The sequence below is a fragment of the Mytilus trossulus genome, chromosome 13 (genome assembly GCF_036588685.1).
Source record: "Mytilus trossulus isolate FHL-02 chromosome 13, PNRI_Mtr1.1.1.hap1, whole genome shotgun sequence".
NCBI lineage: Eukaryota > Metazoa > Mollusca > Bivalvia > Mytilida > Mytilidae > Mytilus > Mytilus trossulus.
The window spans coordinates 7,850,657-7,863,763 of NC_086385.1; the positions used below are offsets into that span (position 1 = coordinate 7,850,657).

The following is a 13,107-nucleotide window of genomic DNA, read 5'->3' on the forward strand; positions in this document are numbered from 1 at the left end:
TATAAAAGATACGAAGTATAGAGGAATGTGCACCACAATCGTGAAAGATAAAGGGAAATGTATATCTAGACCCATTACGTACACTCTATAGGTTATAAATTCCAGGCTAGAACACTCTTTTAACTTTAGAGCTGTTTTTCAATGGACATGTTTTATAAAGTTTTATATTGTGCTGTCTTGAGTCAATAAACATTTTTTATTTATATACTAAAAGGGTTAAAATCAATTCGCTAAAATGGGCTTTGACAATTTTAATTTTCGCTAAAATGGGTTAAAATTCTGGCACTCAAATGGGTTCTACTTTGGCGCTCAAACATCCTATTTTTTCGCTCAAATGTCCTAACAATAAGATAAATGTCCTCCACCGTTAATGGGTTCTACTTTGGCGCTCTTTTTTTTTTAGCTCAAATGTCCTATCAATGCGCTCAAATGTCCTCCGCCGTTATTTATAGAGTATGAAAATATGCAGAAACTAAACAAGTTGGCACATGACAGGACGTACATGACTATTCTGCAATACAAAATGCTTGAAGCAGCTGTATACAAATTTAAAATTGTCACTGGGTAAAAAATCATACATAGCGATTATTGAATGTTGTAAATTCAAAAATTATTGCGTGCATTTATTATTGTGATATTTAAGAAAGGACATAAATGCGAGATTGAATATTGCGATTTCAGGATAAGCTGCATACAGGTATTTGCATCAAATATCAGAATGCGAATTATCATTATTGCAATACTCATCAAGTCGCATTATTCGCATTATAAAAATCGCAATAATTTCTGAATTTACAATGTTACAGTAAAAGTACCACATGTTCCTATTCCCTCTCCTGGAATATCAAATTGAAGTCCCTTAGATATTTGTAAAAAAAATTAAAGACACGTTATTATTTCCGATTTGACCTGTGTTGTATATATCTGTTATACATAAACTAAAATGTATTTTACAAATATTTTTAAGTTATTATACTGCACTTTTTAATAAAAGCCGTGGCAACCATACGTGAAAATTGGGTTAAACTGTCGATTTTTTATTTTCATTAAGAAAATGCTTGAAACAAATCTTTCAGTCATCAATTCAAGCTCTAATATCTTCCTTTGTCAGAATGTTGGGAATTTCAAGTATAAGATTGAGGATAATCACTGATATTCTTGGAGGGGCCTGCAAGATTTATTTTCATATGTTACTACTCATAATTTCTCTTTTTTCGCGGCTTGATCACCAGAGAATTTATTTAAACTTGTGTACACATTTTTTCCTTCATTGTAAATAACAGTTGCATAGCACTCATTTTCAACATGCAATTATTTATTTATTTTCAGTACTTATCAGTCCAATTTCTTCATTTCAAGATTAGAATTACCATGCACTCTCCACACCCCCTCCAGCACAATTGAATAGTCGTCACCTAACTACATGTATTTGAAAATACACATACATGTTTTCTCTGTCAATTATGACGCCCCAGTCCCCTAAGGAGCAGATAGTTTACAGTTAGACTTGTAACGAACAAATTAATATGTTGATGTTGTAATACTAGAAACATTGTTTTAGTTTTTTTAATCAATTACATATTTGGCCGTCATGCATGAATGACATTTTGATAGATTGTATTGTAATACATTTAACATAGATTGCAACTCAAAGTGGACGGGTTGTACAAATATACATGAAAAACGGTTGACTTGTCGATAAATTTGTTATAATTGTTGTAAAAGTTGCAAATTTGTACATGTCTTTATCGCATTAAGCGATTCATCATTAATATAGAAAGTATGGGAGAAAAATAAGAGACGAATTCTAATTTTATACTGCACGTGTATGGTGCATAAATATAAAGATTCGGTGCACTAATTTAAATAAAAAAAGAATGGATTTATGTTACATGTACAACACGAAAAAAGGAAACTTTCAATACACGGACCAAAATGCTAGTGAATTGCTATTCATTATTATTGTGATAATGAAATATGGATAATTTAGACTGATAATTGTGAAATATAGAGAAAAAAATCAAAACAGTACAAAACGAAGAAAGAAGTATATATTGAATTTCATCCAAACCAATTAAAATGCGATATGCGCATGTGAGCTAAAAAAAACTGAAAATGAATGAAAATTTGAGAAATGTTATAATTTCAATAATTTTATGTTTATTTATAATATTTGGATACCTACAAAGAGAAAATATGTGGGAACAACAATATTTAATTAACCAACAATCAAAGCATCCACCAAGATTTGTTGGCAATGGTAAGTTCATGTACCGATCTATTTCTAGTACTAGGGTATTCTTAGAGCTATAAATATGTCAGGATTTTCCATATTTCCTGAGTTTTGAATTGGTCAATATTTGTAAAATTAGAGCAATATAATTTTTCTAAATACTTATTTAAATTCAAAATACGAAAAATAGTCATTCGTGAGATTTTTTTTTATTTACTGTATCACAAATTGGATGTTGTAATATTTAGAAAACAAAAATAAATCAGGAACGTAACTAAATTATGATTAGGCAGACGAAGTAACTCAATTTCTGGCCATATGACAATTTGAACATATTATCCTTTATCGTCTATAAAATAGATATTCCACAAGCGTCAACCAACTTATGATGGCTTCGGAAAAACATCTGTCTTCCTTCTCAGCAACATCTCTATATCTTGGAAATCAAGATAGGAATTACTAGCCTTGGAATATTGTATCAAATGGGAGATAGATACTCCGTATGCAGGCGCTGCTTGCATGTTGCTAAATAATAATGGAAAGTTCACAATTAGGAAGCTGAAATCATCTATTTTGCCGTAACCGACCCTCATTGTCAATTTTATGAGTCAGTGTTATATATAAGTTTTCAAATGAACAAACAACTTAGCATCTTTTTTATGTCATTCTATAGTTTGACCTATACAAAACTTTTTCTTATCAATTTCAGAGAAACCTTGCACAAGTTCTCGGTGTAGATCTGAACATTTGACCTGTCCGTGTAATATCAACAAAACAAGTGCCCGTCCTGGTACCCGGTCTGACAATACTACAGCTCTCAACAAGGCATCCTTATTGGATTATTTAAGGGATAATTTAACATCATATTTTGACGAAAAGAAGAATAAAAGACCAAAACCTGCCATATGTCCTTCAGAAAATTCTCATAAATGGGATTTCAATTGCGTATCGCATTGTCCCGATATGCCACATTTGAGTGCGACGTCTGATCGTGCGCAGGTTTCTATTAAATGCAAGAATAAACCAACCATCAAATTAGAGAACGTAAAACAAGTGACGCCAATTCAAAGTTTTCCGGAAAATTCCGAATGTATTTCGGAATTTGTTATGCAAAACTGTTACGATGGCAACCCAGTGCCAAGTTTAGTTCATTATATCTGGTTTTCCAAAAAAGAAATGAATTTTTATCATTTTCTTAGCTTTCTTAGTGCTAGTAAATTTTTAAAACCATGTTTAATAATGGTTCATGGTGACTATCTGCCATTCGGATTCTATTGGGATTATCTATTGAATTTAGTGCCAAATATAATTCACATGCAAAGAAATCCACCGGAAGATGTATTCGGAATCCCTCTAGGCAATATAGAACATAAAGCGGATGTTGGCAGAATACAGGCTTTACAAAGTAAGATTTTATATTAAATGCAATCTTCAATAAATATGATCGTTCTACTTACTGTTTAATAACCTATTGCGATCCTTTATAGTTTTATCGTAATGATATACACCTTCAACAATTTGCTGATAAAACAGATAGTTGAACGGAGAGTTTTCAGATATGTGTAAGCAAAGTGTGGATCTGCATTTAACTAGATTATCATAGATGCACAAAGCAATAAGACTACTGTTAGAAACAAATACGTAAGCATGCATACTTTTGACGATTTTGAATAAGTTATAGGCAGTTAACGTTATTGGTGATGCCCCATGGATTAGATTCGAAAACAAGATACAGTACACAGACAAAAAAGAGAAGACATGCAAATAGAGAATAATACCTCACTTGTATTTGTCCGATTCACTATATAAAAAAAATTAAAAAAATGCCAACCTTTCCTTGTTCAAAAATTAAGCTGATGTTGTATGATTGCCAATGAGACATCTCCACAAGAAACCATATAACACATATATAAGTTAGCGACTATAAGTCACCGTATGGCCTTCAACAGTAAACAAAAGGTCAATAGAAGAGTTGTAATGGTCCTTGCAAAACATTTTTCGATATCTTTGCCAGTGCGATAAATACCTAGTTTGCGTACTTGCTTTTTCCTAACGGAAAGCCATTTGGAATTCGAGGTGGGGAGGGAGGAGAACTTATTTTCCGGATTAATTATTTATTTTAACTTTTAGCTTCTCGTGCTTTTTTAATTTCATTTCCGTTCACATTTGTTTCCAGCAATTTGTGTCTCCGAGTATTCTTGTGTCTTGTTCAAAGTAAAGTATTTTCAGTTCTCCCGTGGCCCAGATTTTATTTTTCAAATTTTCCTGATTCTGATTCTTTCCACCCTGCATTTGTTACAGCATTGAACGCCGTCAAAAGTTTTCTTCTGACTATTTATGAGTCATCATGGGAAACTACATTGTATCATATCTAAAGATTAGAAATAAGAAATGTTGTAACTAAACAGTAACACACCGTAACACCAATTCATTGCTATCATATTTTATATTTTTTATCTTTTTTACTTTTTTCGTAGTGTTTTGACAGTTTTAGAGTACATACATTATTCATATCTAATTTGGTCATGTACAACAACCTTCCGCTTTTGATATAGACAAATGGTATTAATGTCATTCACATATAAAGAGGTCACCTTTAATGTCTACCACCGGATAAAACAGATGTCCACAATTAACATGTTTTTAAGTAAAACGTAAGAATCGATATTTAGAAACGGACAGACTGTAAAACGTTGTATTTAAGATTGGACTGGATTTGTAACAGATATAGTAAACGGTAAGTTGTGAATTGATGGGACACATGGAAGTCATCTGTCCTTCCGCTTTTGATAGACAAATTGATGTCATCCATAAGAGGTCATCTTTAATGTCGACAATTAACGCTGTTTTTAAGTAAAAAGTAGGGATCGATATACATGTGCTTAGAAACAGGCAGACTGTAAAATGTTGTATTCTACATTGGACTGAAATGGTATCGAATATGGTATACGGCATGCGTGAATTGCAGTTGTGAATTGATGGGGTACATGGAAGTCATCTGTCCTCCCGCTTTTGATATAGACAAATGTTAATAATGTCATTCACATGAAAAGAGGTCACCTTTAATGTCTACCACTGTATGAAACAGATGTCCACAATTAACATGTAACTCTGTTTTTAAGTAAAAAGCTAGGATCCATATATTTAGAAACGGGCAGACTGTAAAATGTTGTATTTTACATTGGACTGGAATGGTATAAGATATGGTATACGGTATGCGTGTATTGCAGTCGTGGATAGATGGTGCATGAAACCCTTTGATTTTCGATTCGCTCTTTTTGATTTTTGTTTTCAAAAGTCAAGAATTACGTCCCCTTTTGTAATTAATGTCATCCACATGTAAAGAGGTCACCTTTAATGTCTGATACCGGATTAAACAGATGTACACAATTAACTTGTTACTCGGTTTTAAGTAAAAAGAAGCAAGGATCGATATATATTAACAAACGGGCATTTTGTAAAATCTTGTATTTTACCTCTAAACATCAGTTGATGGTTCTGGCAAACAAACTAGAAGACCTGATACTTCATCTAACAAAAAGCGATGATTTAAGATAAGATGTCGATAAAATTATAACAGTGAATAGTGATAAAAAGAACAAGTAGAAAGAAAAGTTATAAATGCGGCTCTGTATGGGGAATCTTCATTTCTGTTTTCTCTTAAAAAAAAATCTATTTCAAAACACTCACTTTGATGAATTCAGTTGTCATCTTGATAAAAGAAAAGCAGTTTAAATGATTATGAAAGTATAACAATTAAGAATGCTCAAAATATGAACAATAATATATAGTGTAAATACGAGAGTTTGATAAATTGTTTTATGGAGTTGAACTTCATTCAACATATCCCAATATTTCAAATTTTGGTATAGATTGTATGTAAACAAATTAGCATAGGTTTATAAAATTTAACAAATTAAGTGTTGAAACAAGGAGTAATTATGGGTCAATCAATACCCTTGCAGATTTTAATTATTTGCAAAACAATGTAAATTCAAAATATGAATCCAAATTACATGTATTTGTTTCCTAATCACAGGACCATTCGGACATTTCAAAATTTAACACTATCATCCACATATTGTTATCCTTTTTCTCACTCCGCTCGATCAGATTATGTTGATTAAATACGGTAACAGTACATTAGAAGTTAGAAGTAAGAACATACACAAAGTCATTTATAAATCATAAAAGTCCAGTTTAAGAATAGTGAGATACGAAGGTAGACGTCAATAGATATAGGAAGATGTGGTGTGAGTGCCAATGAGACAACTCTCCATCCAAATAACAATTTAAAAATTAAACCATTATAGGTTAAAGTACGGCCTTCAACACGGAGCCTTGGCTCACATACTATTACCATTAAATGTAATCATAACATCCGAAAGGAAGAGACTTTCGAGAAGCGTGTTGATTTCAGAATCATTCGTAAAAGGAATCTTCAAAGGGGAAAATAACAAACTACGGTTTGCATACTACCTTTGAGGTTTAGAGCCATTGTGATTGATTTGATCTGGTAACCTAAGAAGTGACACATAAATAAACAGGTCACCTCGTTTCGAAATATAGATTTAATGACTGGAGACAACAATAAAATGATTATTTATTACGCGCATGTCTATTAAATATTTCTTGTTTTTTTTCTCATCAATCATCGCGGTGGTCACTAAATGACATGGGATAGACAGAAAAAACATATGAAAAACAGTGAAACCTGTCTAAACCGAATCTTGTATAAGGAAAAAGCTGTCTAGGCCAAACTTGTTCCCAAGTACATTGATATATGTATCAAATATGTTTTGTGAACCTGAGTAACCGAACAGCTTCCTAAAACCGTACACAATCGTAAATTCCGATGAGGTTCGGGTTGAACAGGTTTCAATGTAACATTTTATTTTCTATTACTGGAAAATGCTTCAGATCCGCTTTTCTTGATTTATATTTTCCTGAGGAACGAATCTAATGCCAAAACAAATGATGTATAGAAAACATGAAGATATATGAACAAAGGAACCAATTATACATACAGAGCTAATTTGACAAAAAGAATTTACAAAGAGTTCAAATTTTGCTTGATAGAGTTGTGACCGAATTGTTGACTTCTTGTTTAGGGGCGGATCTATGAGAATGGTGGTGTTCCATTTTTTTGTTTATGTACTGAATGTTTGTATTGGGACATACGGTTGCAATGGTTATCAAAGGTACCAGGAATCGATTTCACAAAAAAAATAACGACTAAGATTGGTCTTAAGTCATGAACAAATCAGTATACATACGATAAATCTTTGTGAAACAGGATTATGATTTAGTACGCCAGATGCCCGTTTCGTCTACATAAGACTCATCAGTGACGCTCAAATAAAATTATTTATAAAACCAAACTAGTACAAAGTTGAAAAGCTTTGAGGATCCAAAATTCCAAAAAGTAACACCGCTTTATGTATGACTTTCATCTTTTCTACTAATACTCGTGCTAGGGCCGTTTTTTCTCCGTGCTGAAGGTCGAATTCGAAGGTAACATTGAGCTGACGAAAAGAGATATCAAGATTTGAAAATTTGAAAAAGTAGTGTGATTGCCAATGAGATACTTCTCCATCAGAGACTAAATGACGTACTTAGGTTAGCAAATCGTCGCTGGGCTTCTAAAATGTCGTATATGACTTTTTCGGCTAAAAATACGTTTTGACACCAATGGTCTGGGCGGGAGGAAATCTTTGGTATTACAAAATAGCATACAGTTAGACCAATAAAAATGTGTGAAATAAGACATATTAAAAAATTGCCAATGTCAGTTGTTTGTAAAGTTTGCTTCCAAAATGTTGAATGAAAACTTGAAAATCGTTGTAGAATGGCTTTGGGAAAAACATAATTGTACATTTATTTATTTCTGTGATAATAATGTAAGTTCTTGGATAATCCAGAAATGTCGACGTTTTTATTTCACTACTATTTACAAAAAGGTTCAAGAATACGTACGACATTTTGGAAGCATGCCTTTTGTCAAAATTTTCAAAGCCTGTTTGTGAGATATTTTTTTCTTGAAAAATTTGTAATTTACAACATTTTAGAAGCCAAGCGACGAAATATTATAGACCATCGTTCGGTCTTCGACAATTAGCAATACCCATACTGCTTTTTCAGCTTTAAAAGACCATAAAATGAAAAATGAAAAACAATTGAAACATGAAAACTAACGGCCTGATATATGTAAAGACAATAAATGAAAAACAAATACGACAACAGACATCTCATTTCAGACAGGAACATGATCATATGGAAGGGTTAAACCAACATTAGAAAACAAAGCATAACAATCAGTTGCAACGGGCTTACCTCATCAGTTTGATATAAAGCACAAAAAAACAACTAACAAAAACGGAGTCACAAATGACAGAAATTACAGATCTGAGCGTACTTGAAGTTACTGAAATTTATTTCAGAGCAAATAACAAACAATGAATATTTAAGTCTTTAAAACAAAAATATCATTGCGCTGTCTTCTTTTGTTTTGATTTCTGCATACAAGCGAGTTGTGATGGATAATTAAAGTTATAAAGTCAAATCAGAAAATTGAATTGAAGAAATGAAATGAAAGATATGAGCAAAAACATTTTTTTCTTGTTTATTACAATATTTTTTTCTCTTTTTTGCAGGATTTGGAGGAATATATATGGACACAGATGAGATTATCCTCCGATCATTAGACAATCTACGTAAATACCCTTTTACCTTGAGTCATGCGGTCGACCATAATCTCAGCAACGGACTTATTCTCTCGGAGAAAAATGCAGCTTTTTTGAGAAAATGGTTTGCAGAATATAAAACCTACTCAAAAGTCCAATGGGCATATCATTCAACAATTGTGCCAAATTTGTTATCTGAAAAATACCCGGATTTAATCCATGTTGAAAATAAAACATTTGTTCGACCTAATTATACGCAACTTCGGTTACTGTTTGAAATGAATTTTGATTGGTCTAAAAATTATGCCATTCATTTATATATACGTTTTTATAAGTTTATTCATGATTTTAATGATATTAGATCTTTGAATACTACCATTGGATCCGTAGCTAGACATGTACTGTACGGGAGTAAAGAACTGTGTGCGAATTCAATCAATTAAATGTAATAAAACTGATATGTTTACTTTTTTATATTACTTCATGGTTTTGTATTGCAATTCACAGTTGTAGCGTGATTGTCGTAAATTTGCACTGATGTGAGAGAGTTTTGTTCCCTGCTGAAGGCCTCACAGCGATTTCGAGATGAAGAACAACAATAAACGCGTTCCTCCTTTACTTTTTTTAATATTCTGTGCATTTACTGATTGTATGTCATGCTTGAATATCATGTAAAAAGTAAAATCACAAAAATACTGAACTCAGAGGAAAATCAATTTGGAAAGTCCATAATCACATGGCAAAATCAAAAAACAAAACGCATCAAAAACGAATGGACAAGAACTGTCATATTCCTGACTTGGTACAGGCATTTTCAAATGTAGAAAATGGTGGATTAAACCTGGTTCTATAGCGCTAACCCTCTCACTTTAATAACAGTCTCATCAAAATGTAAGCTTTCTTTTTCTATTAATCTCAATTTTTCTTTTGACAAACACAAATAAAGTTTAACCATCCTCCTAAAAAACCTGAAACGTTTATATAAGTTATTTTGCAACCATTTACAAAATAGTTGGATGTTTTCAAGATTTTTTTTTATTTACTCGAGATTGTCATTGAAATAATATAGGGAACATTTGAATATTGCATAGTTAACTAAATTGTATGGAAAAGAATCATTAAGTAAATAAAAAAAAAACGTGTTAAACAGTCAGTCCCCGTTACCGTCAGGGCTATAGCCGAAAAATATCGAACATCTCTCTGTTTCAATTCTGATCTGTATTCAATCATGGTGCCGCTACGTTCTTTAAACATTTTCGATGCTGTAATTTTAATGGCTGACGCAATGAAAATTTAGACCGAAGTCGAATAGAGCAAATAGTGAACATGTGATTGATATTTTTAGAAGTTATTTAATGAATGGCTATTATTTATTTTGATTTTATTGAACCATAAAACTAATTTTTGACTCTTCACATTGAATAATCCGCGAAGAGGATTATGTAAAATGTGAAGAGTCAAAAAATAGTTTTATGGTTCAATAAAATCAAAATAAATCATTGCCATTCATTATAAATAAATTTCTATCAAAAATAGGGCTCAAAGAACTTTTTCTATTATTTTCACTAACAATAACAAGCGTACACACATGTTGGCGTATGAATACTCAACGTCAGAGTGGGCGTGTCGCCATCAAAATTGACAACATTGAAAATAAAACTAATAATTTTAACAAATCAGAAGACAGTAAAAACACAAAATTTATTTATTGTATATTTAATGTATTGTATTTTGTGTTTTGTTGTTTGTCTGTTCTTCTTTTCTGTGACACATTCTACATCATCTACAAAGCAATTATACGAGTGGGTTGAACTTAAAATCGATCACTTCGTCGACAATCTTTATAGATTTTCCGAATGAAAATTAGAAGCGTTACATTGTGTACTTTTAACCATGAAATTGAATGAAAACAAGCAGATATTGAAATTCACCATCCGTTATGTACATTTTATTTTAAACAACACTAAGGACGCGTCCGCCATCAAATCTGAGCCGGCTCTGCAAAAGACAAGCAAGTCACCATATGTCATTATATACCAGGAGACGCAACGCTAAAGCGTTTAGCATAGTTGATGGACACAAAGACAGCTGCTGCTCAACAAAAAACACCAAATCCAGCATAGACTACAACAATCAGACGGGTGTCAGGACCACGACGTAATATTTTTTTGTACGCAGAGGACTTCATTTAAAAAGATATGCATTACATGGTACAATACTTATTTCCTGAACTTTATATTTACCAGACACTTGTTCAATAGGACTTTAATGAGATCGAAAGAGTTTAATTTGATCGGATTGTTCGAATTCAGTGGCATCTGTCATAGATTTAGAAAAACAATAACAAGACCTTTAAAACCTACATATTTTTATCTATATTAACACCTATGAAAGACTGCATTAGTAAAATTTTAAAATATACAAAAATTAGGTTGACATATCACTAGGTGATAATAAACAAATTTACAATAACAACTAAAAATCAAAATGGTTGTCAGCAATGAGGGTAATGATTTTTTTTCTTTTGTGAATTTAAAATAACAAAGAATTGCGTTATTAATCTTCCTTTCCTATTTTTTTATAACAGATTCATACACCATGCATTTCGCAAGTATGATGATTCAAACAAGCAAGTGGATAAGTAAGATATGAATAAAGGCAACAGTAGTATACCGCTGTTCGAAATTCAAAAATCGATAGAGAAAAAAACAAATCCAGGTTTCACACTAAAACTGAGGGAAACGTATTAAATATAAGAGAAATGCAACACAACAAACACTCAGGGCATTTTAAGAAAAAAAATGGTGGGTTGAACCTGGTTTTGTGGCATACCAAACCACCCGCTTTAATGGCAATATAAATTATTACATTAAAATGACAACATTACATGACAGGCCTACAATACAAATAAATGGGAGAAAATATAGGACAAAGAAAGAAACGAATAATAGCCAACAAAAGGTACCAGGTTAAAAATTTAATACCTAAGACGTGTGCAACGTCTTAACATGACTAACCAGCCAGCGACGCTCAGATGTAAAATGTTTGAAAGTCAAAACAAAGTTGACGATTTCCAAGGACCAACAGTTCTTTCAAAAAAGTTGTGACCAATACGGTCAAGAACATCCTTGTTATTTAGAATAATTCATACTTTTGCAAACAGTAAATTTTATAAAATGACTATATAATAGAAATACGCCTCGATAGAGTCTTTTTGTGCTAATGTGGAGTAAAGCAACCAACAATCAATAATGTTTAAAGGTTGCAGTCTTGTAATTGACTGCACCATTGGCTAAAAACAGCTAATCTTTTGAAAATAAAAAAATGCTACATAGAAAAAACATTTCATAATCATATCATGTATGTGTCGTATACAAGTTCCGATTTTGTACAGATCAAAAATATTGTACATGTTATAACTTGTATCATGCAAAACTACAAGTTATAACATGTACAAAAGTATCTCGTACATGTTATAACCTGTACAAAATATTGCTTAAAAATGATTTTAACTTGTACAAATATGAAAAAGAAAGACATGCTTCTCTTATTGCAATAGATGTTATTAACCTCAATAATATTTTCATCACTTATTTATTATTCATTCATGTTAGTGTGTTTTGTCCTTTTTTATACAGTTAATGTTCAGTTGTCGGTAATACAAAGCATGCCTTAGATCTGTAATAAGATATATCTTTGGACATGTCTTATGATTCTCTTATGATTTTCAATGGACATATCCCAGACATTGTCTCAAAGCTGTCTTAGAATGATCTTAGCAAAGATATACTTAAAGTTGTCACTGTATCGGTTATGATTAGGTTCAAGGAATCATTGCTTGAAATCAATACATTAAAAGTTTATTGTTGACAACTCATAATAATCCGTTCATCTACACAGATTTAGCAGGAAAATGGAAATTGGTGATAAATGAGTGTAATTTATATAAATTAATTTATGGCTATCCAAAGACCCTCATTAGACACCTCTCGTGTAGTCCGAACTTTATGACCAACTTTAAGAGATGTTCTAATTTAGGAATACTTAGTGAAACCCACTTAGGAGTAAGATATGTCCTAGGATCATTTTAAGACATGTCTTGGTCCTAAGCAGCTTTGTGAAAATGGCCCCAGATACATAGTTTTAATACTTTCTTTATACCTTTTAAAACACACATTCAGTCAACAACCA

General features: G+C 32.0%; 1 protein-coding gene across 1 annotated transcript; it reads left to right on the forward strand.

The window, feature by feature from the left end:
- Positions 1–1,901: 1,901 nt before the first annotated feature.
- On the forward strand, positions 1,902–9,381 carry LOC134695006 (uncharacterized). The gene is made up of 3 exons (XM_063556136.1): positions 1,902–2,260; positions 2,943–3,638; positions 8,887–9,381. The coding sequence occupies exons 1-3, from the start codon at positions 2,116–2,118 to the stop codon at positions 9,357–9,359; spliced, it is 1,314 nt and encodes a 437-aa protein (XP_063412206.1). The 5' UTR covers positions 1,902–2,115; the 3' UTR covers positions 9,360–9,381.
- Positions 9,382–13,107: the final 3,726 nt, after the last annotated feature.